This window comes from Phyllostomus hastatus, unplaced genomic scaffold (assembly GCF_019186645.2).
Source record: "Phyllostomus hastatus isolate PE091 unplaced genomic scaffold, TTU_PhHast_1.1 phas_scaffold_78, whole genome shotgun sequence".
NCBI classification, from domain to species: Eukaryota; Metazoa; Chordata; class Mammalia; order Chiroptera; family Phyllostomidae; genus Phyllostomus; species Phyllostomus hastatus.
The window spans coordinates 85,523,141-85,549,516 of NW_025334041.1; the positions used below are offsets into that span (position 1 = coordinate 85,523,141).

Genomic DNA, 26,376 nt, shown 5'->3' on the forward strand with positions numbered 1-26,376 from the left:
CGCTGACATGCCAGGCACTGTGCTAGACACTTGACTGACGTAATGCCATTTGAACCTTGCAGTTATCTTATGTACAACATAGGTACAATTATCATTCCCATTCAATAGATGAGGAAACTGAGGACTGGAGAGATTCAGATTAAGTAGTTCACCCAAGGTCACACAGCTAGCAAGTGGTGGGACCAGGGTTTGAACCTCAGCACTGTCTCCAAAGCCTGCACTCAACTGCTATGTGAAACTGCCTCCCACCACCAACCACCATTTGTTCCTGCTGCCCCTCACATCAGAATAGGCAACTTGCTTGTTACCGTACATTTAGTTCCAGATTCTTGACAAGCCTTTCTTATTTCAATAGCAGTCGTGTGGTAGGTCAGAGCAAGGGGTCTCATTTGTATAACACTGAGACATAGCAAGAACCAAAAGCCCACTTTCCAGACCTGGAGAAGCAGGCTGCTACTTCAAGTGGCTTTGTCAGCTTGGCAGAGTAATGAGAGCTCTTACAATAAACTTTTTTGTTATTACTTACAAAATGCTGTTTTCTAACAAGGCCGATTTTTTAAAAACTGTGTGTGTGCACATGCAAGTGAGTGTGTGAATGTGTGCATGTTTGTATAAATTATCACCATGCAGCTTTACCTATGGTAATCTAGTTAGTACTTCTTTTTCTACACACCTTAGAATCCAGAAAACCTTTTGATGCATGCATTAATTAGGGTCATAAAAATAAGCTTAATCTATGTAAGTGATTCTGAAAAAGTTGCCTTCCCCTTCAGCTGTTACCAGTTAATCTGGGGACACAATAATAGATCTTCAGAACTAGCAAACTCTGCCTCCCACCTAGGTGCTTCCACAAAGTGATCTTGTTTCAACCACGGCTCAGCATGGAAAATAACCACACACCTCAAGGGGAGCACTTTGAGGGTTTGTTTGTTTTTTTGACATCTATATTGCAACTTGAAAAGAAACACTTTACCAGACTCCTGGTTGGGGAGGTAACTCCAGTTGTAGATACCAAGCACTGGCAACAAGCGTAGGCTGACTCACCGCTGCCACCGTCTGCCCAGGGCCCTTTCTCCTCACACACAGCACAGCTTGCGTGTTGGATGGTGTTTCTCAACAGCTCATTCGCCAAGGGTATATGGGGTTCAGGAGTATTGTTGATATAACTCTGATGATCTGAGTCTTGTTTCTAGAAACCATATTTAGTTGTCAAACAGTGTGGCTGTCAATTTTGAAATTTTAAATCAGTATATATTTCAAAGTTTTAATGGATAAAGTTTCATTTATGTGATATGAGCAATGCTTAAATTATTATGGAGAGAAAAATCATTACTCAACAGATTGTTCTTTGTATTTTGTTCTTCTATAACCTTAAAATGTTGTGTAATAGGCAACTGCATGGAACAGATCCTGTGTTTTAATGAATCCAGCCAAAACAAAGCACTTCTGTTACATAGTAACATGCAAGAAAAAACTAAGGCAGCCACTTGCACATTCGCAAACTCTACAACCACACTACAACCCAGCTGTCTACTTTGGCCAACAGGACAACCCATTCCCACCACTGCTCAATGTGTCCTCCCAGTAAGTCACCTAAGTAGGACTAGCAGACAAGGAAAAAAAAAAAACACCTGAAAAGTATAGTTATACCCCTGGCTACTTCTGCCCTAAGCTTCTAGAATGAGTGTTTCTCTACTAGTATCGGTCCTTCTCTTCTGCCCCTAAACATGGTCCCTTTGCTACTTGGAAAAGACCTTCACTGGTTCTAACAGCTTTTCTCTTTCTTTTCTCTCTGTTCTTTCTTTCTTTTCTTTCTTTCTTTCTTTCTTTCTTTCTTTCTTTCTTTCTTTCTTTCTTTCTTTTCTTTCATTCTTTTTCTTTCTCTCTCTTTTCCTTCTTTCCTTCCTTCTCTCTTTCTTTCTTCCTTTCTCTTTTTTCATCTTTCCAGTCTCAGACTTTCAGGTTGAATGGTCTTGAAGTTTGCACTTCCTTCTGCTTAGACTCCAGACTTTAGCAACACTATACTCTCAACTCCCTAGAAGCTGACTTCCAGGCCATTCCTATTCCACAGCTAAAATGCCAGGCCTGGTTGCCTTTCTAGGACTCTTGGTAGCTTCCACTACTTTCCACCCTCAGATTTTCAAGATTCCCCCATTCTTGACTTTAGGACCCATCTTGCTCCCCTCACTACCTTTCTGTCACCTTCTCTCTGATGGCTGCTCCTTTCTCTTGTCTGTGATGTCACTTAAAGCTCATTTCTAAGGCCTTTCCTCTCTCCGTATTTTACCTCCTCTGATGACTAATTCATTTTCAGGCCTTGAAGGTTTGCCTTGAAGGTTTGGCTCATTAGGGAATGAGCCCCTAAAACCAATCTGCACCTTCTATTGTCTAATGGACACTCCTGAGCTGCGCACCCTGGTAACAGTGGTGACACTGGCGCTTCACAGTTTGCAAAGAAGGTTCGTTTATGGCATTCCACTGAATGGTCAGAAAATCCCACAAGACTGGTATCCCCAGAGTATTGCTATGCTCTCAAGCAAGGTTGGCCCTTAGGGAGGGCCTCTCCCAAGGGAGGCCTCTTCAGGAAGGAAATGCTTCTTCTTTTCCATGTCCTGTCTGATGATTTTCCCTGCTGAAGAGAAGCCGCCACCAGAGTGTGGGATTATGGAAGCCTCCTCTCCTAACCCAGCTATCAATGCCCTTTAAAGATGCAGCAGTTAGGAGCTCAGGGCCCCAGACAGTGACAGGAAGGAGGTATATAGATCAGCTCAGGAGCCTGGCTCCAGGTCTCACAGAGACCTGGACTCAATTCCCACTCCTGGCATTTCATATCTGTGTGGGTTCTAACTGTGCTCTGTTTCCTTCCTCTGCAAAATGGGGACCATAAATAACTCAGAGAACTGTTATAAACTAGCTGGAACATGTACATAAATTGCCTGGCACACACAAAAGGCTCAATAAATGATGGATATCCTTGTTCTAACTTCTTAAACCTTTACCTCAGAGTCTTTGGCTCCTTCCAAAACATCACTGAGAACTTGTATGTATTCAGTTGCACCTTTAAGGATATCAACTTTGCTAGGCTTCCTGCTTTGAGGAAGAAATGGCACCAGTGTCTTCAGTTTGGCAAAACCACGGTTGAGGTTTTTTATCTGGAAAACAAAAAGGCACAGTGAGATATACAGAAGCTAATTTCTAGACATCCCCCAAACCATGGGAGGGGGTTCTGAAGGCTCATTTCCACAGCTCTCCTGTCTGGGTGGGCATCTACGAAGGCACATGCCAAAGAGAAGCCGTTCCACTGGCAGTGGTCCCTGGCCAGGAAGGGGAGGGCGAGTGATATCAACTCAGCCCTGTCTGTGGGCTGACAGGCTGGAAGGAGTGTCTATAGTCACGTGATCTCCTCCTTGCCATTAAGAACACACCTGCTGCACTGTCGTGTGGGGGCCCTGGGGGAGTGGCTAAAAGCTCCCAGCCGAGACTGGAAGATATAAAGCCCAGCTCTATCATTTAGCTTTACAAGAGTAAATAGCATACTTCATACCACCAAGCTTTGGTTTGCTTATCTGCAAAGTGAAAAATTCCCATCTTGTAGCTCTTGCACTTTTTGCCCAGCTGAGTAGATGATTTAGAATGTTAGAGTTCAGAGAGTCTGCATGATAGTGAGGCTTAAAAGGTAGAAGGAAATGCCTTTTTTTAGGGTCTCCAGGGTCTAATTCCTCAGCTCTAAAGCCTGAAACGCTGATGATCACTCCCTAGGAGATACATTCCCTGAAAGACCTAGCTCCCACTGTACCATAAAGCCAATATACTCACTCACATAGTGAGCCCTCTCCACCCCACATCAAGGCAGACAATGGACCAAGAAACATATGAAAACACTGAACTTTAATAATCAAAAACTACAAATTGCCCTGGCTGGTATGGCTCAGTGGATTGAGTGCAGCTTGAGAAACAAAGGGTCACAGTTTTAATTCCCAGTCAGGGCACAAGCCTGGGTTTTGGAACAGGTCCCCAGTGGGGGGGTGCTTGAGAGGCAACCATACATTGATGTTTCTCTCCTCTTTCTCCTTCCCTTTCCCTCTCTCTAAAGATAAATAAATAAAAATCTTTTTTAAAAACTACAAATTATAACAGAAATTAGATACCATTTTTCATGTACCAAGCTGGTAACATTTTTATTTGTTAATCATACCCAGTACTGAAAATGGAAAAGGGAACAGTCCTATGTCTTATGAAAGGGGATTAAAATTGTAACCTTCCTAGAAAGCAATTGGGTGACTTGTATCAAAAGTTGAGATTGTAGATATCCCAATAATTCTGCACCTAGAATTTTATTCTAAAGCAATGAGCAGGCATGCACATAGATTTATATACCAGTAAGAAGCTGCAAAAATAGCATGCATGCTCCACAATAGGAAACTAGAGAAGTTATGGTCCATTTCTAGGTCAGTCTGGGCAGTCAAAAGCTGCTCTTTGAAAGAATACTTAGGAATATGAGGAACTGTTTTTGATAATGTTAAGTGAAAAGGATACAAAGATATGTACAAGATGATTACAGTTTTCTAAAGTTTTATATATATATATATACACACACACAACTATAAAAAAAGAACTGGGAGCATATACACAAGAAAGTTCACAGTCATTGTGTTGTGGGTGTTTCTGCTCCCTGTTTAGTCATCTCTATATTTTTCAGGTGCATTAATTGTATCATTATAAAGAATAGAGGTTATTAGTTTTTAAAATAGGGTGGATTCTCTGCAGAAAGTGATCCTTTCCTGGTTGGAAGTCCCACATAAAATGTAAAATATCGGGTCAGAATCTTGTTTGAGGGCCACATCATCACATCAGATCACAGGGCTATTTTCATGAAGAGTCTAGTGCCTAGTAAAACCATGCTTCTCCACTCCTGCACTTGTCCCAACTTTCCATTAAGTCTTTCTACTCTTCCTTGGTCCTTTCTCTGCACACCCTTTCCCAGGCAAAGGTCCTCGTTCATCCACTGGGGCTACATTTCTAAGGGGCGAGGGTGTGCAGAAACAGGCCCCAGCAGAACTTTCTCGAGTCCCAGCCTAAATGTGCCACTGCCTCTTCCACCACTCACCTTTCTGTCCCGGGACCCTCCTGTACTGCGACCCAACCCAAAGATTGTGAAGGAACCAAAGGGGACCAGATTTGACAAGTTTGGGGCTAGAGATTAGTTAGAAATACTAAAAACTACCAGTAGATGCCGCTCTTACTACAGCCTACAAGACCTAAGGTTGCCGATTCTGCGTGAACTGTCTGATTGGGAACTGGGCGCTTCCTCCCTCCGGGCAGCAGGTCGACGGGGAGTCTAGGTGCACATTGGGGACTAGTGTGTGTGTGTGTGTGTGTGTGTGTGTGTGTGTGTGTGTTTGTTTGTTTGTTGAGTAACTTCGATTAGGCCCTGCTCACCCCGTTTGCGCTTGGAGGCTGAGATGCAGAGCACAGGGGAAAGGAGTGCAGAGAACCCTGCGCGCCCCAAGCACCCACCCAGCGCCCTCGGTTGTGAGATTCCAGCGCAACTCCGGTGCTCTTAAGTTTCGTAAAAGCACTTGCCCAGGGAAGACATTTTTGAAGTTGTCAGGGGCCTCCTCAGCTCTCCCCAGACGGGTTCCTGCCCAAGTCCGGGTGGCTTAGCAGGCGACGTGCCCGTCCCAGGGGCAGCGAACGGGCAGCTGGACCAGGTGGAGCGTAACAAGGCCACTGTCATTCTCCGAGGCTAGGACACGAGCCGGCCCTCAGCAGGCCAAAGCCGCCTCGGGGCCCCGCGGGTGGGCGGTGAGTGGGTGCACCGGGACCTGGCCAGGAGTTCAGAAGTGGGTAGCGGTTGTGGGGGACAGGGAAGAAAGTCATTCTTGTCCCGGTGCGGGGTCGTGCAGCGGCCGTGGGATGGCCTCGGGGACCCGCGCGGGGCAGGACGCTCACCCGCTCGCGCTCCTTTGCGTTGGCCACGCGCCGCCGCTCCAGCACCAACTGCAGGTCCTCGGTGGACGAGTAGCCGCCCGAGGGCAGCCGCTTGAGCCGGCAGATAGCGGCCAGCTGAGGCAGTGGCCCGAACTGCTCCCGCAGCACGTCCTCCAGCACTTCCGCCGGCGAGGCGACTACGAAGCCGGGCAAGGGGTCCATGGCGGCGCGCGGGACCCAAGGGCCGCCCGGGCCTTTCATCGGGGGCACCTGGGGCCGCACGAGGCCGCGAGGCCGCCGGGGGGCGGGGCTTGGACCACCTGCTCCCGTTGCCCCGCCGGGTTACTACAAACCCGGTCCCGGTCCCGCTCTCGGGAAGCAGGTCCAGGAATTGCGTTTTAACAAGCTGCGCCGGTGTTACTGTGAACACAATTACAGACGGTTCTGGTTCTCAAATTGGGGTGCCCACTGGGATTGCCTGGGGAGTTTTGTATGTATGTTTTAATCCACTTACTTGGGAACCAATCCCCAAAATTCAGTTTTAACCATTATGAGTTGGGACCTGAGCTTCTGATAAAAGCATACACATGTATGCAAACACATGTGTACATATATACATTTACCAGAAAAAAAGATGTATACACACAAAACCTGATTAAAATTCATTTTGAAATAAAAGTTGCAAGAGCAGCAACAAAGAGGTCCTGTATCTCCCCCACCTAGATTCCCTACTTGATAGCTTTTCACCTTTGCTTCATCCTCCTCCTCTGTATGAATATTCCCATTTGTGTTATTCTTTTTCTAGAGCATTTTCTCTGTCTTGCCCTGTCTTAATGACCTTGACAGCTTCAAAGAATATAAGCTTTTCATTCTATAGATGTCCACCAGCCTGGGCCTGTCCAGTGTTCCCTCACGCCCAGACCCAGGCTGTGTCCTCTCCGCAAGGAGCCCGTAGAAAAGATGCGGGGCTTTTCTCAGTGCCTCACATCAGGGGTTACATGGTGGTGACCTGCCCCCTCCCACTGGCGATGTTAACCCTGAGCACCCAGTCAAGGTGGCATCTGCCAGGTTCTGTCACCATAAATTGGCTAATTTTTCCTCTTAATGATAAATATTTTGTGAGGAGATATCCTTAGCATCCATTGCTGACTCCTGCCTGAATTAACCATCATTCTGATCATTGCCAAAAGATTAGCATCCTGCTGTTGGGAAGAGCTTTCCCTTTTTTCCATTAATTTATTCATTTTGTATCCATCAGTATGGGTTCATGAATTTCTAGTTTCTCAGTAAAGTGTAATTCATTCAGATCATTATTTTAATCTCAAAATGTCTCAAGTTTGGTCTGTGGGAAGCTCTTCAGGCTGGCCCCTCGGTCCTTTGACATGACACCATCATTCTTTGAACACTTTTTTACTGGTGCCAAGAAAAGACACAACATGACCCAGGTGCATGTCGAACTTTTCTAGTCCTGGCCTCAGAATCAGTCAGTTCTGCATTTAGTGAGAAATGGGGTTTAAAAACCAAGAGTGGGTGATTGATCGTTCATTCCTTTCAGGATGTCATTGCTTCTAAGCCCTTTTGCAAGCAAAAAATATATACATGCATATACACAAAAGCATACACACAAATACAACTAGCTATGTCTATCTCCATGTGTATATGGATGGATGGATGGATATATTTAAAAAGCATGAGTTTACACTAATACCTCCAATTCTAATCCAACACCTCAGGTTTCTCCCTAGTTTCCCCCTTTCCTTATTTATAACTGCCCTCTCCAATAGTGAGGAACTTGACTCTGGTTATGTCTGCAGTGTATTTACTCATTTGCTCAACTCTCATGGATAAGCTATGTCCTAGTCACATCAGCCACCTCCCCAGCCTCATCTCCTCCTGGCTCCCACCATGGCACAGCCTCCAAGGGAAGGGCAAGGGGAAGAGAAGAAGACACACCAAATGTTCAACTGGGACCCCCTGGTCAGTGGGCCTGGGCATGCAGAGGTATGATCTGTGCTTCCCAGCTTCTATATTGCTTGCATTTTTTCATCATAAGCATGGGTCACTTCTATAATTTTTTTAAAAATGTAATTTAAGAAGGAAAATATTTTAATATCTATTTTAAATATATTTCTGTTTGCTGTATGTTTATTTGGTATTGTCTGCTGGGAGGCAGATAGAAGGCAACAGGAGCAAAATGTGTGGTAATGAAGCTGAAAATGAAGATTGTTTACCCATTTACTTAACTTTCCTTGATGATCAAAAAGGACATTATTGACATTATTTTGTTGCCAAACCCTTGAGTAGACCAGCTGGCGTGCATTAAGAACCCAGTGTGAAAAGCTCAGACTTTATTCTTTCATACCTGCTCTTCCCATTAACTCCAACTACAACTTTTCGGCCTCGTGGCTCTTAGGTTCCTCTACTGAACTGTCTGTTCTGATGGAGAGCAGTGTGAGCTAAGTGGTTACACCTGTTAGGGACTTAGCACTGAGACCCTGCCATCATCCCATAATGCAATGGTCTAATGACAGAAAAAAATGTTTCTCCTTCCTCTAACAGTGAGAAAGGCATAAGTCAGCAATGCATCTCTGCCCCTCATGGTCACTTAGGGACTTAGATTCTTTCCAAATTATGCTCCTCCATCATTGCTCCTGGGTGTCATTTCCAAAAATGGAGCTGGTGCCCCACAGGGATCAAGGCTCACAACAACAAAGTTCCAGGCCACTCACCCCAGTCAAGGTTCAGAGCAGGATCAGAAACTGTCCTAGGCATACCAAGTAGATGCCAAGGAATTTCTCAGTGACTGAGGTGCTTTCACAAGTATTGGGAGGACTGGAGGAACAGGGGGAGCTCGAGCTCAAAAACACACCATCAAACCTGCAGACCAAGGAGCAAGGACCATGCTCCCGAAGCTGCCACTCAACCCCCCAAAGCTGGGAAGGGACCCTGGAACACTGCTACAGAGAATGTCCCCACCTCCTAGCTTGTCCACAGGAAACAGACAAAAGGACAGGGAGGTGTACTCTGCCTCACTGCCATGCTCCCATGCTAGCAATCTCACACAACTGTTTCTAATTAAATTACCTTGATTGGCATCCAGAAACCTGGGTACAAGGGGTTCTTGGAAATGGAGCTTTGCCCTTCCTTGTTCTACAATGAAGAAAGGCACCCTGGAGAAAGGGAGCCGAGGATGTTGTTTGAGACAACCAATCCATATTATCTTCCACCCTGAGACACAGAGAAATTGCTCCTTGCTCCAACTCATGCCCCAGCAGGTTCACCTCATCAATCTTTGCCTGTTCATTACCTGGAGGCCCTGCCGAGAGGAGCACCCTCTCCTACATCTGCCATCCTGGGTACACTAGGGAGCCCCCCATGAGACCAACCAGAATGAGGCTCAGACACAACTCCCTTAATCTCCTTAGCTCAGTCAAGACACAAAAGAGCTGCTAAAAAACAATTTTAGTAAGAGAATGCAAAGAATGACATTTGAAAAGTGGATCAAAAACTTCAAATAGACATGTCTGCATTGCCCAGAATTCCCATCCAAATTAACCTGGCAATATTATTATTCATATTTACATGAATTTGTATTATTATTATTATTATTATTATTATTACTACATATTATCACATAGTGTGTACTATTTTATCTCACTATATTCCTGAAAATTATACTTAACTCCCATTGTACAGATGAGAAAATCGATGCCAGAGACGTTGATTGATTAGGCAAGGTCATGCTGCTGGTCAGTGGCAGAGCCAAGCCTAAAAGCCAGGCTTGCTGCCTCCACCGTAGTTTTTTTTCCCTTGAGGTCTGAGTGGCCTTCCTCCCTAGGTCACTGAGCCCAGCCCCACACATCTGGTTGGCCCTGTCCCCCAGCACACAGACCCTGCTTCTCTCTAGATGCTCTGCTTGCCTTGCCCTACACTTCACTTCCCTGGAGGCTCTTCCTCCCTGACCTCAGTGGGCATGAGCTGGGGTTAATGAGGCCACATCACCAGCAGGGTTAACAGTGAATCAGAAGTGCTTTTTCACCAAGAGTAGAGAAGAGGAACAGACCCACAGTCTTTGTCCCCAGGAAGCTAGTGAAAGGTCATTTCCTCACAGGGACACTCAGCTCAGTGGTTCTCATTTGTGCTGCCATGCGTCTGCTCCAGTCAGTAGCCCCAAGCTCTGACAAGATGCAGAAAGATGCGTGGCAGCCTCACAAAGGGGCAGGTGGAAGTGTGAAGCCCTGTGGGCTGTGCAGCCTCACGAAAGAGCTGAGACTTAAACAGGGCCCCAGGGTTAGTCGTCGGTCAGAGGGAAGAGTTTCTGTAGCACAGGAGTTCATAGGTCCTTTGGGCAAGTCACTCACACTCGAGGCCTTATCTTACCACCTGTAAAGTGGAGATTATAACAGAACCTTCCGCAGGGTTGTAGTGAGGAGTCAGTTAGGCTTATACAGAGGGATCTGTGTGCCACACACCATTCTAAACTTGTTATAGGCAGTAACTTTCCGAGTCCACACAACACCCTTAAGATGGGGGTACTCTAATTTTCTCACAGAAGAAAGGAAACACAAAAGTCAGGTAACTGGTTTTCCCAACTACAAAGGGGCAAAACTGGGATTGGACCCAGACAGTCTGGCCACAGAGCCTGGTCTATAACCACCAATCTCTCCTGCCTCACATGACTCCCACGACACTGTAAGCAATGACCGCAGTAACAGAGACAATTTGTGAACCAGATGGAATGTCCAGAAGCTCGGCTCTTGTGCACACAAATCCGAAGTGACCCACGCAGAGACATGTGCCGAGCTACAGTGCAAAAGCTGCTGTCAGAGCTGGTTGAGAGGACACCAAGGTGCAGGGCTCCATTCCCATGACCTGGTAGCAGAGATATTGAGAGAGACTCCTTGTGGCCATCTTGAAGGGTAAGATTACAACACAAGCAGGGCTTAGAGAAGATTCAAGAAGAAGTGGGGTGCAGCTGATTTGGGGAGGGGAGGGAGAGCTAAGAGGCACATCTGTGCTGTGAATACCCTGCTGCATAGACCCTTGCAGGAGGAAGCCTTCTTGAGGCCCAGATGGTTGGTCCCTTCTCTGTCCTAAATCACCCTTTTAAAGAGTAACTCAGGCCTCTTGACTCTTCTGTGATTTTCAATGGGGCCTGGGGCTTTCACTGATAGTCAGGTTCCCTGGAGTTTGTTGGCTCTGAGCTGCAGGAATTGCTGGCAGCAGATAGAGGTAGAGCCACTTATAAGTGGTCTGTATAAGTGAGAACAATACAAAAGGAGAGGGTCTTTCTGGCAGGCATGGTATAGGCATACTAAGGGGGCTGGGCCAAGGCCCGGGCCCACATCTGGGTACAGTATGTAGGACCAAGTGTTGTAAGAATTCAGGAGCATGGAGGGCTGGGGCATTAGGAGAGGGCACTTGGAGTTGCTGACTGCAAGCATGGGTACATTTCTCTCTAAGGTGGTGATTTTCATCATCTTAAAAATGCTGTGACATCTTCTTGTAGAATATTTACTATCCTGGCTGAGAAATTGTTCCCTGGCCCTAGGAAACCAGGCCAGGGAGGAGTCATCTATGGCTTCTTTTCCCTGTGCTAGAGTCAGGCTCTCCCCCAGGTCACACTGTGAGACCCAGCCTCTATCAGGTTGGGTTCTCATAGCCAGAAAGACTAGGGACATTGGCTCTGGGGGAAAAGGCTGTGGGCATCAAGGTGCCAATAGCACAGCTGATGTGGTGACAATTGTCACAGCCTGCTACTGCCACCAACACAATCCACGGTCACCAAGAGGGACAGCTATATAGGGTTTCTACAGCACAAGCAAGGGTGGGGGAGGCCCTCCAGGATCACAAGCTGACCACTTCCCCCCCAGGACAACAGAGGACCTCACTGTTTCATCAGATGGCTCCACTCAGTCTGTAGACAACTTAATTCCTCCGCCTCTCTGACTCCCTCTAGGGAGAAAGGGCCAGGCTGGGCATGAGAATTGACCCTGGAGTGTGAGCAGGAGAGAATCCTTCATGTTTATCTGTCCCTGTTTCATCAGCTTTAGACCCCAGACCACCGTTGGCTGGACTGGTAGGAAGAGCTGCCTGCTACTCCAAAATGTCACCTCCCCCAGTGTCCAGCCCCACAGGACTCCTTTCTGTGGCTGTGAGAAGGGGCTGGGTGTCCTAACTACCCCTGCTTCCAGCTAGAGTACCAGCTTCATGAGGGCTGGGGCTTTTATCTGTTTGTTTCACTGTTGAATCCCCAAAACCTAGCAGCGTGCTTGGTGCATAGTAGAGGCACGATAAATATTCCTTGACTGAATAGTGATAAAAAGCAAACTTCTTCAATTAGATTTAGTGATTACGAATCCTTAGACATAAAACAACTGAAATATGCCAAAAGCTACTAGAAATACAAGAGTGTGAAAAAATGATACACATAGAAAAATGTTAAACATGAGTGTTCTTAAAAATCCTCTTAGACAAATTGACAGGTTGAGCAGACAAATTATACATGGGGATATAGAATATCTGAATGACAAAAGGTACAAGCCTAATCTAAAAAATATGCCTATGGAATCTATAAAAAGTAAGCATACACTAGGCCACAAAGAAAATCACAGTAAATTCCAAAAAAGTAGAACATGTATTTAACACTGGCTCCTACTTTTTTTGTATAAGGCAGGAAAACCCTTTAAAAAATAGAACTACATACAAAGAAAACAATAAAGCCATTTCTATATATCTTTGTTGTTATAGATGCAAAATATAATGGAATAAACTATCAGGAAATCAAATCCAGCAATATATTAAAAGACTACCATGACCAAATAGGATTCTATTTGAGAAGTGCCAAGATATTTGATCATTAGGAAATTATTAATGTAATTTATTATGCTAACAGATAAAAGAATAAAAATTTGTGTTAATACTTTGATAGATGCTGAAAACATACTTGAAAAAATTAGGACCCATTCTTATTTAGAAAATAACCTCTGGTGATTTAGAATTGAAGGAAAATTTCCTTTATTTTATGGAAGGTAAGTATCGGAAATTAACAACAAGTGACATAGTATAAAACTGGAAATAGTCAGGGACAAGACAAGCATTCCAGCTATCACTGGTACTAGGCAACATTGTTCTAGATGTTTTACCAACTGAGAACAAAAGAAAAAGATATAAGGTCATAAATTCCAGTTATCATTACTTGCAAATAATTTTATCCAGAAACCCCATGCAATTAACTAGAAAAATATGTAACAACTAGTCAGAGTTCTTACATATATATTCAATAAAGTAGTTAATACACAATAAATATACTATCATATCCTTAATATCATTATATCTTATTAGAGAATATAATGTTTCCAGTTAAAAGAGTTAGATTCAATGCACACATTCATGTCTGTTTCCCCCAAATATCTACTATAATTACAGTAAAGAAATAAAAATAAGAAAAACTCATAATGACAAAGAGAAGAACCAACAACAGACAAGACATTTCAACAAAATTTTGAGGCTGGCAGTGGTTGGATGAGTGGGAGCTAACTCGGCAGACCCTAGAAAATGGAACTCTCCTGCAGTGGTAGGGGTCGTGAATAAAAATCAGGACAGCCTGGTAAATTCAGAACTCAGAGGTACCTGTTACCTCCAAAGGTAGGGGTGCAGGGCAGACTGAAAACAGAAGAACTGGCTTACTCATCCCCTCCTCCACCTTCTGTAACCAGGAAACACCCGGCAGCTGCCTACACCACAGAAGGGCAGTTTACATCCAGAGAGGTCTGCACAGTAGACAGGAAGCAGGGGGATCAGAGGCCATCTCTATGTCAAACCAAGAGGTGCCCAGCCCCCTTTTCCTCTGGGGCCTATAGGCTGCTGGCAGCTGAACTTCTATTTCCCAGGCAAAATATTGAAGAATTCCTTTCTGAGGAGTCTTCCACAGCACTCGAATGAGTTGAAATCAGAGATGCAGGGGTGCTCCGATGCAAAATCCGTCTAGCTACTTCATGCCCTGCAGCAGAATCTACCCATCACCAAGCCTGTCCCACAAGGATCTAAAATTTTTCTAAATAGTTAAAGGGGGACTTGCCCTACTGGATAACCAAACATATCATAAAATTACAATAGATACAACGATGTGTTTCCCATAAAGGAAAAGGGAACTCACTGGAATGCAATTGAGAGTCCAGAAACAAACTCGTAAATTTAGTATTTGAAAGAGTTGGCTTTTCAAGTGAGTGGAAAAGAATATGTTATAATTTAATGATATTTGAGAAAATTCCAGATGGTTTAGGAATGTAAAAGTAAAAAATAAAGCTACATAAAAGTATTAGAAGAAATATAGCAAAATGTTATTTCAATCCTAGGACAGAGGAAGAGTTTCTAAGATTAATAAAAAGCTAAGAAGCCATGAAAGAACAGGACAAAGGAAAACCCGAAAGAAAATATGAGTATGGAAAGATCAAAGTCTTGTTCAGCCAACGATGTCATAAAAGATAGAACGGATTTCCATTTCTGATTATAATGGAGTAACTGGACCTGCCCTTTTTCTGTAAGCAACTAGAAAACTGGACAAACAATTGTAAAACAATTGTTTTCAGACAGTGGGCAATAAGCAGAGCAAAACTGTGACTCAAGTTCCTGGATAGGGAAGCAGCCTGGAGGAGCCCACAAACCGCTCTGGGTTTCTTCCCGGAGGCTCTTTTCAGACCACAGAGCAGGGAAAGAGGTCCCCACACGGGACTGACAGTCGCACAAAGCTGGAGAGAGAAACATGGGAGTTTGGGGAGGAGTATGAGAGGGAGGGAGCTCCACAGTGAAGGAGCTCCAGAAATTGTAAGTTCCCCTGTGTTTGCAAGGGAGGGACTCCACCAGGCCAGGCAAAGAACTGCTCTAGAAATTCTTATTCTAGGCTAAACTGACAGAAAGCTGTGTCCCTGGAAGGGTGAATGGGACTCAAAGACGAGGCCAAAGCCAGTCATCTGGCTCTGCGAATTAACAGTCCGAAGATGAGACAAGGTCAGACACAGGAGAGAAACAAGTTTTCGGAGTGGTTTAAAGGCCTGGAAAATTGCAGCTCCAGCCCCATCTGCAACGAAGGAAGTGCAGGGAACACCCAGGGTGGCTGTTACTTCCTGGTAACTTAGACCCTCTGTGGTGTCCCTGTCATACATATTAAAGCTCTGCTGTTTTTTTTTTTAAATGAACTAGATGTTCCTAGCTATAAAGCCTTAAAACAAGGATAGACTTGTTTCAGGACAGAAGGGACACTGAGAAAGGAGAACCAACCCAGGGAGAAGAGAGTATGGTGGCTGTCACAGAGACAAGTACAAAGCCTTTGTTCATTCAACAAGTATTTATTGAAGACCTGCTGTCTGACAGGCCTGTGTTTGTGCTGGAGGGGGTGCAGAAGCACAGCAGGGCTCTTGCCTTGAGGAACTGTTGATGCCATAGGGTCACATGAGGTAAGTATGTTTGAGGGTTAAATACTGAAAGGACAGGGCAGGAAATACAAAAGGCCAAATGGAAGGCCCCCGAGAACAAGGTGGGTTCAGAGGCTCACAAGACATCACTGAGGGAGGGGTCCAAAGCTGGCAGTGGGGGTGACCTCTCAGCTCTGGCCTGTTTCAGGCCACGCCCTGACTGAAGGGCTTCTTGCAGACCCAGTGGTAGCGGGCATCGCAGCTTATGTCGTTCCACTTCTGCTGAATATGAACACAGTCTTCATCCCTGCCGTAACTGTGCCAGTTGTCTGGCTGGTTCTGTGACCAAAACCTGGAAGAAGAAGGCTTTATTCTGTTAGAGGAAAGAAGGGTCCCTTCCCCCTACCTCCCACTGTGGCATAAGAAGCTGAAGTGACATGGGTCCCTAATCCCCTAGTGGCCCCAGGATGGGAACAAAGCTGGAACCAGAGTCTCCATGAGGGTGGCTCTACTGAGGTTGTCCTTCATTACTGAAGATCAAGGGACAGAAAGGATGTCTGCAGCTATAAGCCCCCACCTCAGAATTCACATTCAGATACCTGGTGATGGGGGCAGCACCCTTGGGACTAGGCTTGTGTAGGGTATAGTTAGGCCCCCCAAAAAAGCTCAAAACAGGAAGTTCCATTCATAAGCTGCCTGCCAACCCCAGGACCTATCTTGTGGAGGGGTCCAGGCAAAGATCACAAATATGCCCATATGCACACACATACACCATACACATCACACATGTACAAACACATCACATATACATCATACACAATCATACATACACACTGTATACACATGTCATAACCATATAGACTCTATACACACACATCACATATACCACACACACACCATACACACACCACACACAGCACTGACACTCACCAGACAGGTACACGCACACAGGACAGGGAGTTTCTAACCAGTCCTGCACAGGACAGTGCCTGGGATGACACCAGACTGTGGCTACTCACTGTTGGCTCCCAGAAAAATTGAATGTTGTTCCATCAGTCCAGCGCCAAGTGCCCTCACTCTCCCTGTCATTGAGGCCAATCCAGTGGTAGGAGGTACTTGTGAACTGGATCAGATATGCCTGTAAAGAAAAGGCAGTGTTGTTTGTCACTGAGCGAGGAGCTGCTTCTCCCAGCCTTGTAGAAAAGGAGTCCAGGTCATCCTGTCCTGGCCCCATGGCAAGTAGCCCACTCCTCTGAATTATGTCCCTCCCTGAACCTCCCATGGTTTGTCCAGGATCCAGGGCAGTAGCCAGTTCCCTTCAAGAGAAGTTCAGCTTCTCCCATGCTGACCTGATGAGGAGTGTGGCTTACTGAGACAAGAAGACCTGGCCACAGTTCATTAAGATCTGTTTTACAAAATAGTGTGTCCTTGTCCTTTGACAGAAATACAAGAGAACTACAGGGAGAACTACAGGGATGGGAAGTTCTGTAAATTGAATTGTGCCAAACCTACTGTAGTCCTTTGTCAATAACCCTAGGGAGTTCTGGTAAGTACCTTTGGCAGACTGGCCACCCAGAGGCTGTGATGCATTTGGTGGTCCTCAAACTGCTATGTGTGTATCTGGCCTTACCAAGAAGCCTGGGCTCCTGCTCATTGGCCCTTTACAGCCATCAAGTTAACTGATGTTAAAATCAAGATCGACAACCAGAAAGGAGGCTGAGGGGCTAAACAAGGGGATGTGGGGGGAGAAAAAAGTATGTTTCCAACACTTTAAGAGCAGTCATTTGGTGCCACCTCCCTTTGCCCTTCCTCATTGCTGACACCTGTGGACCTCTGGGCGTCACCCTTATTCACTGAGGACATTGGGGATTACTGTTAGTGCTTCTACCTCCAGTGCAAGATGTTCATTGGAACTCAATAAATATTTGCTCCCTGACAAAAGTGACATGAAAGTTTCTCCCACCCCTGCTCCGAGAGGGGCAAAGCCAAAACATCAAAGTCCCTCATCCCACATCCACCCCATTGTCACCACCCCAAGCCCAAAGTTCTCACCTGCTCCTCTGCAGAGGTCACTGAGGCCAGGTGGGCTCCCTGAGATACACAGGACTGCTCAGCCTCTGGCCAAGTCTTCTTGTCAGAAGAAAAGTAATACAAGTTCCTGCCATAGATCTTCCAGCCTTGCATGGTCAGCTGGAGAATTTCATCTGGAGCAAAGATTGGGAAGGAGAGAAAACCAGGGGCTGGCTCTGAATGTCCGAGAGCTGGCCTTCCTGACCTCTCCAGGGGCTGACCACTGAGAGTCACAAGCCCATGCAATGCTTGATGCCCAGTGCCTCAGGGGCAAAGCCTGGGAGGCTGTACCGCCAGCCTACGCCCACCCAATATGCCAGGAAGCTGCTGCCCAGAACACCTGGCTCCCTCACTCTGGGGACCCTCAGAGCTGTACAGAGTCCTGCCTTCTGGCTCTGCTGTCCTATTTCCCAACTCATTGCTATCACCTGAAAGTCCTCTGCACCTCAGTTCCTGCCATCTCCCTGAGGCAGATTTCACAGCCACTCCAGTGCATCACTCATTTCCTTGACTTCATCTCCCTCTACTTCAGCCACCCACACCCAGGACCATACAGGGACCTTGTCATCACCTGGCCTGCTTGACTTCACTTTTTCATTTAGCTCCTCCCCTGAGCACAAACCCTGAGTCTCTCAGCTGTTTCATCCCTCCCTGCCATGACCTCTGCCCCTTGACATCATCTGCACCGCAGCTGCTTGAAATGGTGCCACGGCAGGCTCCCTTCCTCATCCATGTATTCTTTTGTTCAACATTCATTGTTCAACATTCCTTAATTCTGAGAAGTAGGGATTGTTATAATCCCTAGATCAATAAGACATGATTCATGCCCTCGAGGAACATACAATGTAGTAAATAAGGCAGGTGTTGGAGATGTGTTGACTGAGGACAGTGTGCATGTCACGACAGAGGCAGGAGAGAGGGCATAGTCTATTTCACCTGGGTGGATGCGAGGCTTTAGGGAGGACACCCTAGGTGAGAGTTCGCTTGAGCTGAGTCTCCAAAGACAGAGGAACAGTTTGCCACGTGGTCAGGGCCAAGGAGAGAATTCCAGGCAGGGGAAAGAGTCGATGCAAACACGTGAAGGTGTGAAAGAGCACGGCTTGGCATTTGCCGTGGTCCGTACATAAGGGGTAGGAGACCGACTTGGACAGGTGCATGAGCACCACATCGCACTTCCTTTGTGAAGGAGTTTGGGATTTTCCCGCTGTGAGCAACGGGGAGCCCGGAAGGCCGTGGTTCCTTTCTCTCACATCAGATCTATTCTGATCTAGAAAAAAACAAAAAACCCTCTCAAGGAGCTTCATTAAATGTTAGCAGAGGGGTTATATAGAAAATATAAACATTTTCATGGAAATACAAGTGGTTATTTTCTCATCTTTCTCTTTCTCAATATTTGCCACATTGTCTATAATTAATATGTAGGTTTTATCATGTAAATATTGATGATACATGTTTTTTCTTTAATCCCTCCCTCTACCCTGCCATCCTCCTCACCTTAGCCTTGGCTCTCCCCTCTTCTCAGACAAGCTCCTTGAGTGACATGTGCACCATATCTTTCATTCACACCCCACTGACCGTAGTCTGGCCTCCAGGCCACATACAACTCTCCACTGAAAGTTCATTCCGTTGACTTACTAACTGGCCAGAGTCAATGGATATTATTGGTTATTTTACCTGGCCTCTCTAAGGCATTTGCCATGACTAGCCACTCCCTTCTTGAAATTGTCCTTCCTTGGCTTCCCTAACTATCTCCGGGTTTTCCTCCTGCCTCTAAGACTACCTTCTCCAGTCTCCTTCAAAAACACCTCTTGCCCTCCTTGCCACCTGAAGGCTGACTTCCTGTTTCCACTCTCAGCCTTCTTCTCGTGAAGCATTTTATCTCATTCGAACTCCCCACCTTCGTTCCCTTTACCACAGCCAGAAACAACACACCCAAGGCTCCCACACCTGTATCTACAGCCAGGACCTCTCTCCCACATTCTAGATAGCCTGCAGGTGACCTCCCTTCGAATATCCCTACAGCGTCTCTGACTCAGCATGTCCAAATCTGGCTGTTCTGCTTGTTTTATTCCCCATCTCAGCAGGAGACCCATCTAGTCAGCCTCCGTGGGGCCCGTCCACAGACACTTGTTTCCTGAAGGATGGAACCCAAGCTCGGAGGCCTTCCTCACCTGGCCAGCATCTCTCCACGTATGCCTACCTTTCCAGCACAGTGTCTTTCAAACTACAATTATCCACCCATTAGTGAGTTGTGTCAAGGTGTTTTTTGTTTTTTAAAAATAAATTATAAAGTATCAACATGCATTCAGACAGTAAAATTTTGTTTTCTGAAATGTGTGTGTGTGTATGACACACATAATTTTACTGTGTCACAATGTAAAATGAATTTCATGCTGTGCTTTGGAAGCTGCCATTCTGCCTCCTGCCTACCACCCTTCCAGCTTGCTCCTCATCAGCTGCCCTCCTGGTCACTGTCCAGTCACACAGAACTGCTCAAAGTTTCCTGAACCTCATGGATTCACATCTCCATGCCCGGGAACCTGCTGCTCTCTCACCCTATTGGCTTGGCAAACGCCTACTGGTTTTCCACGACTCTGATCAAGGGCCATCTTTTCCACAAAGCATCTTTTGATCTTTTCTCCCCCCAAAACTTTTTCCACCATCCCTTGTACCCTCACCAGAGGACATCGACCCTAAGAAGAATTCTTCTTTCCCTTCCACGCACCCCAGTTCCTAGACCTGCTCCTAACATAACTCTTATAGCCCCTCCTCTCTGCCTCTCTACATGCCTTTTGTGCAAGGCTGCTCTACCAGCCTGTAAGCTTCAAGGGTGGGCATTGCACCTTATTCATCGTTATGCCTGACACATAATAGGGCCTCAGAAAATCTTGTCAGCCCTGGCTGGTGTAGCTCAGTGGATTGAGTGCTGGCCTGCAAACCAAAGGGTCACTGGTTTGATCCCCAGTCAAGGCATATGCCTGGGTTGTGGGCCAGGTCCCCAGTGGGGGCCACATGAGAGGCAACCGCACATTGATGTTTCTCTCCTTCTCTTTCTCTCTCCCTTCCCCTCTCTCTAAAAATAAATAAATAAAATCCTTTTTTAAAAATCTCATCAGTTGAATACAGGAATGCTGGGTACTGTGCTAAATGCTTTATACATGTGAACTCATTTGATCCTCCCTATGAAACAAATACTATTGTCCCCTCTTCGCAGATGAGAAAAGTGAATGTAAGCAACATGATCAAAATTATACCATTTGTGACCGCAGGAAGTTAGATATAAGACTGTCAGGCCCCACTAGCACCCACTGTCTTTACACACCCTTTGCCACACATAGTTTGTTTCCCCGGGTGTTAGTTTTGTCACTCTGGCCAGGTGATAAACAACCTCAGAGGAGGGACCATGCTGCTTGTGCCACCTCTACCACTGCCTGGGCACATAGAGCCTAGTTGGTTGGGTGTGGCCCCTTTCCTGCACCTCTGCTCCTTCCCTGAGGGATGCATGGTGCAATAATCAAAAGGCCAAAGGGACAGAAGTCTCCACCCTCCCAAGAGATTGAACCCTCCCCAGGCTAACCCCCTCCCTCCCACTTACTTTGTTGCTGCTCTTGTAAAGCAAAGGCTGCACGGAGGGTCTCCAGGCTACTCTGCACCTCCTGGGCTTTCGTAGCCAGTGATTTAGTGTTCTCTAAATCCTCTTTTAACCTCTGAATCTCAGTATTGGCCTCCTGCAGCTTGCTCTCTAACATCTGGGTCTTGGATTTTAAGGCCACGGCATCTTTCATTCCTTGTTTTAGGATCTGTATCTCTCTGCTGTCATTTTTCAAGTGATCGTTTAACACCTCAATGTTAGCATTTAAGGCACTGGTGTTTTCCAGCTCTGTTTTTAATCCTTGGATCTGAACGTTTGTCTGCTTCAGGCGACTGTCTGCCATTTGGGCCTGGGCAGTGGCTGTTTCCAAATCTCTTTTTAACAGATGAATCTCATTGCCAGCGATTTCCAGATGACCTCTTAATGACTGGATCTCAGCACTGGTGTTGTCTAAACTGTCTTTTACAAGTGCCTGCATCTGGGAGTTTAAATCATTTGCTTTTTGCAGGCTTCCCTTTAGCTTCTGAATCTCAGCATCGGTTCCTTTCAAACTATTTCTTAAAACCTGATTCTGGGCCCTTAAATCATTGACACTATCCAGATTACCTCTTAAAATAAGTATCTGAGCATTAGCATTCTTTAAACTACTGTTTGCCAACTGGGCCTGGGTATTTGCCATTTGCAATCCTGCCTTCAATGCCTGAATTTCACTGTTGGTATTTTCTAAGCCTCTGCTCAACATGTGGAGCTCAGAGCTGGTGTTCTCTAAACCGGTTTTTAGGAATCTCTGGGTCTGGGAATTTAAAGCATTTGCCTTTTCCAGATCTCTCTTCTGTTTCTGGATCTCAGCACTGGCCGCTTCCAAGGAACTCTTTAACATCTGGGTCTGGAAACTCAAGGTACTGGCATCCTTTACAGTGCCTTTCACTGACTGGATGTCAGCACTGGTGTTTCTCAGATGACCGCCGAGCACCTGGATCTGAGAACTGACATTGTCCACTCTGCACATCAACATCTGGATCTCCGCAGTCCAGGTGCTAGAATTCTCCACATGGTCTTTAAACATCTGGATAGTCTCTTGCAGTCCTGCCACCCTGCCAGTGTGGTAGGGATCTGGAGGGAAGAGACAGAGCAGGCAGTCAAAGAGGCCCATTACATAGGGTGACATTAATCATACGAGCCAACCAGAGTCCTCCTAAAATTTCCGAGGGGAAGGTCTATGACACAGCCCTGAGTGCTCCTCAAGCAGCTTGCTGCTCACTGCAGCCACTGAGACCCTGAGTGTGGGCCACTTAAGAGTGTGAGCCAAAAAAATGAAATCAATAAAGGACTATCCCACATGAACTGAGGGGCAGAAGGATTAAAATACTTTCCTACTGTAAACTTGCTGCCATCAAGAGTCATGCTGGTAAGGATCCAATTGTTTTGTCATTGTAATTGAACTTGAAAGTAATTGATTACATCATTCAGAGCTGTTGAAATTTGATTCCCTTAAAATTTCACCATTAGAATGACCATTACAAAAAAGAAAACTGACATGAATAAAGCCCATATTTAGTCCTGTGCTATATTTCTACACCAAGCATAGAGCCTCCTGACTCACTCTTGCTACTTCCTAAAAACCGCGTAGACCACAAACACAGGAATTTTCGATCACACATTCCATGGGAAAAGAAACAGAAACAAACAAAAAAAAAGGTGCTTGAAGAGGAAGCACTCTGTTCGATCCGATCTGCAGGGCTCTAGTGGAGGCCCTCCTGGAGGCCCTAGACCCCGGGGCTAAAGTGGCCTTGTAAAGGGCCTGCACGCTCAGTGTTACAAAGGACAAGGGTCTCTACAGAACAGTTTGAGGATATGAAAGACCTGAGTAAAAGGCCTTCGTCACTTGGTCCCTGGAGTTATTCAAGGAAACTCTGTCACCTCTTTTATATATGGAAACCACCAAACCCACCTGCAACTGCCTCTGGTCTTACTGGCCCCCTTTGCTCTTGAGCTAGGACCTAATCTTGGACATGGTCTTTAGCTCCTGATGCCAGCCTCCCCTCAGAAAAAGAAAGAAAAATCCAAGTAGGCAGGAACTCTTTCTAGAAGATTCCTGCCCTATTCTTCATGCCCTCCCTTGGTAGGTGTGCGAGGCCTCAGCCCCTGTGCTGAGGTAAGGCCAGGTGGCTTTGAAGGTGCAGGAAGTCTAGTCAAATATTCTGCCTTGTAAAGATAGACACATAGATCAATGGACAAATTAGGGAATGCAGAAGTAGGCCTACACATATATGAACAATTGATGTCAATGAAGACAAACAGGCAATTTGTGGAGAAATACTAATCTTTTCAACAAATGGTGCTGAAACAATTGTATATTCACATGCAAGAAAAAAATGACTCTCATGTACAAAATTTAACTTAAAATTAATCATAGACCAAAATGTAAAATCCAAATCTATAAAATTTCCAGAAGGAAACATAGGAGTGTGTCTTTGTGACCTAAGGATAGGGACAGATTTCTCAGATAAGAGGCAAAAAGCACAATCCATAAAAGAAAAAAGGTTGATAAATTAGACTTTATCAAAATTCACATCTTGTTAAGAAAATAAAAAGATAAGCCATGTACTGAGAGAAAATATTTGCAAATCATATGACTAATAAAGGACAAAAAAAGAGTACACACTACATTATTCCGTTCATATAAAACTCTAGAAAAGCCAAGTGATCTATGTCTCAGCACGCAGACAGGCGGTTGCCTGAGAATGAAGGGCGAGGGGGAGGGAAGGAAGACAAGGGCCACAGCAAACTTGGGGAAGGAAGGTGAGCGTGTTCATCATCCTGATTGTGGTGATGTTTTCACGGGTATTAATCCATGTCAAAATTATTGGCTCGTGCACTTTAACTATGTATACTTTATTTTGTGTCAATTGTACCTCAATAATTTTCTTAAAAAAAATCGTGCCCATCTGGGAGGGTAGTAAAACTCATTCAAGGGCATGGGAGTGTTAGGAGAGAGGCTCATCCTGGGGTCTGGGCTCCCGCATGCCCCAGCTCCCTCCCACCCACCGGCCCCACTGTGGCTACTCACCATCAGGTTCCACAGGGACCTGCCCAGTAGTGTTGTCTCTGGGAAACTCTTGGGAGTAGGCATAGGATGCCAGCTCAGGTCTTGGTTTCTGTAGAACTGAGACACCCCATTCCTGGGTCAACACAATCCCTCAGCATTGAGCCTGGGGAATAGGCTGCCCCACCCTGAATCAGGGTTCCAGAAGGAAGGAGACGGCATGGGGTACCCCTCAGAGTTTCCCTCATGGGCCTCTGCTCTTGAGAGGCTCCCCTTGGTCAGTGGCCTTTATGCAGGAAAAAGGGGAGTCAGTAGGATTCAGATTACCAAGAGCTTACCCACAAAAAAGAGAGCCATAAGGGAGGTGACAATGGTGATGACCAAAAATGCCACAGTAGCCTGAACAAGCCTTCGCTTCTTGGGGGCAGCAGGAGCCACTGCCGAGGAGTCCAGGCCTGCAGGGAAGATGCCAGTGTCCAGGAGGAGTGTGTGGGCTGGACAGATTCAGCCCCTTGGGCCCTATCTCCTGGCCTGTCCATTGGGGATGAGAACACCTGCCACACTTACCATGGAGAAGGAAAATGAACCCCTTTGAATAGTTCACCAGAGCTCATCAGGGGATACGGTAGCAACACAGAGGCTGGAGAGGGTACACAGGGCACAGAGCCTGGCCCAGGCAAGCAGGGCAACAGAAGTGTGGTTTGAACAAAAGAAGAGAGGAGGGAGCTGTGGGGAGGAGAGAAGGAGGGACAGAGTGGGGACCCTGACCTGAGTCCCAAGGCCAGTCGTGCTTAAGTACCCAGACTAAAGCAAGACTCACAGCCCCTTGGGGCTGCTACCTTCTCCACAAACTGACAGGGGTCAGTCCTGGAGACTCTTTCTGCTGCAGTCAGAAGGACCTTGTCAATGTCCTAAGAAGGGCTGTGACTAGGAGCCTGGGGGCTGTGGAGCCACACCAGCCTGAAGCCCCCAAGGCCCCATGGAGGCAGCCCAGTGTACAGAGATGGTGTTCAAAACCAGTCCCCTCTGAATTAAAAGTTCACCTCTCTCTTGCCAGGCTTCCATCCCCAAGAAAAGGGTCTAGGAAGATTTCAGGAAGAGACTGGAGGTATGCCCCAGGTTCTTGGTCCTCACCCCACCCACCTTCTGCCCTTGCCTGATCATTCTAGAGGCTCAGACTGTGGAGAGCTGCACGAGCTCTGGCCTGTGAAGGAGGGCCTGAGACAAATGGTGGAGGGCTGGGAGACAAGCAGGCCAGTCTCTGGTTAAGGATGGGCTGGGCCCCCAGTTTTCTCACCTTGTGGGTACAGAGAGATAGTCTGGTTGTCCGTGCAGAAGTAAACCTCGTTGCCTCTCATCTCTGCGTTCTTCACTCCCCAATGCTGCTCCCTGTCTTGGCCCCTGAAGGGTTGTGCTGTGGGCCAGTAGTGGTGGGAGGGAAGCTTGAGGTACCCTGGACTTTTATGCTCTTTGGGAGGTCCTGACCACACCTAAGCTCTGCCTCCCTCCCCTGCTGACTCTGCAGAAGCACCCCAGTAGGGCCCCTCCCCCAGGGTTCCCAGGCGCCGATCTGCCCAGGCCCTATCCTCTTCCTCTTCCCATCAGCACCAGCCCTCCCCCTCCCAGAGGCCCATCACCCCAATACTTGCACTCCAGCCCCAAATGCTAGCATCTGCCCCCAAATCGCAAACACTTTCACCAGCAACTCAGGAGGAGGTCAGAGGTTCATTCTCAGCTTTGCAGGAAATATTTCTTATGACCCATGGCTGACCTGATCCTAGCCTCACGCCCTCTCGAGGTCTCCTTACCCACTCAGGACCTCACAACTAGCATGGCAGGGAAGAGTCTACAATAGAATAAAAAATATGCCTGCTGCTTGTGGACCTAGACTAGGAAGACAGGGAAGTGAGGTGTCCTGTTGGAGCTGTATGAGCCCCAAGTCCCCATGGCCCTAAGGGAGTAGTCAGCTCAACAGAATCAATATTTGCAGAACAAGGCACCTCTCCCAAAGTCAGTTCTGAGGATACTAGCAGATTCTTGTTCCCTGACCTCCTGTTACATCAGATAATTACAATCCTATCAAAATAGATCACATTTTATTTAACTCATAAAAATCTAATTATATAATATTTGTCCCTGATCTCACCAGCAACTCATTCACAAGGCATCAGTTACAACCTTGCAAATGGCTTGTTCTACCCACATTGTGTTGTTTTTTCCTATTTTCACTTTCAGTTCCTACGTCCTGTTGCCTTGGCTTTTTCTCAGATCCTGGAGTCATCCTCTCATAGGTGCCCTGAGCACTAACTGAGAAGCCTGCAGCC

General features: G+C 46.4%; 2 protein-coding genes across 3 annotated transcripts; both read right to left on the bottom strand.

The window, feature by feature from the left end:
- Nucleotides 1-901: 901 nt before the first annotated feature.
- On the bottom strand, nucleotides 902-6,153 carry FIGLA (folliculogenesis specific bHLH transcription factor). The gene is made up of 3 exons (XM_045827285.1): nucleotides 5,953-6,153; nucleotides 3,000-3,152; nucleotides 902-1,189 (listed from the first exon to the last, which is right to left on the bottom strand). Exons 1-3 carry the CDS (start codon nucleotides 6,151-6,153, stop codon nucleotides 902-904), a joined length of 642 nt encoding a protein of 213 aa, XP_045683241.1.
- A 9,105-nt stretch (nucleotides 6,154-15,258) lies between these two features.
- Nucleotides 15,259-25,538, bottom strand: CLEC4F (C-type lectin domain family 4 member F). 2 transcript variants are annotated; one of them, XM_045828216.1, is made up of 7 exons: nucleotides 25,350-25,535; nucleotides 24,391-24,507; nucleotides 24,077-24,172; nucleotides 21,010-22,119; nucleotides 17,397-17,548; nucleotides 16,364-16,482; nucleotides 15,259-15,696 (listed from the first exon to the last, which is right to left on the bottom strand). In XM_045828216.1, exons 1-7 carry the CDS (start codon nucleotides 25,408-25,410, stop codon nucleotides 15,549-15,551), a joined length of 1,803 nt encoding a protein of 600 aa, XP_045684172.1. In that variant the 5' UTR covers nucleotides 25,411-25,535; the 3' UTR covers nucleotides 15,259-15,548. The 2 variants fall into 2 exon arrangements, with proteins under 2 accessions (XP_045684172.1, XP_045684173.1); XM_045828217.1 differs by lacking the exons at nucleotides 24,077-24,172; nucleotides 24,391-24,507 and having other exon boundaries at nucleotides 25,350-25,538.
- Between the last annotated feature and the right edge of the window lie 838 nt (nucleotides 25,539-26,376).

Bases quoted from the DNA above. Each gene is read 5' to 3' on its own strand.
- FIGLA (XM_045827285.1), bottom strand. From the start codon at position 6,153: ATGGACCCCTTGCCCGGCTTCGTAGTCGCCTCGCCGGCGGAAGTGCTG. The intron at 3,153-5,952 runs GTGAGCGTCCTG...TTTGTTTTCCAG, and splicing joins ACGCAAAGGAGCGCGAGCGG to ATAAAAAACCTCAACCGTGG. The intron at 1,190-2,999 runs GTAAAGGTTTAA...TATGGTTTCTAG, and splicing joins AAGGAGCCAAAGACTCTGAG to AAACAAGACTCAGATCATCA.
- CLEC4F (XM_045828216.1), bottom strand. From the start codon at position 25,410: ATGAGAGGCAACGAGGTTTACTTCTGCACGGACAACCAGACTATCTCT. The intron at 22,120-24,076 runs GTGAGTAGCCAC...TCTTCCCTCCAG, and splicing joins GGTCCCTGTGGAACCTGATG to ATCCCTACCACACTGGCAGG. The intron at 16,483-17,396 runs GTGAGAACTTTG...TTTTCTTTACAG, and splicing joins TGACCTCTGCAGAGGAGCAG to GCATATCTGATCCAGTTCAC.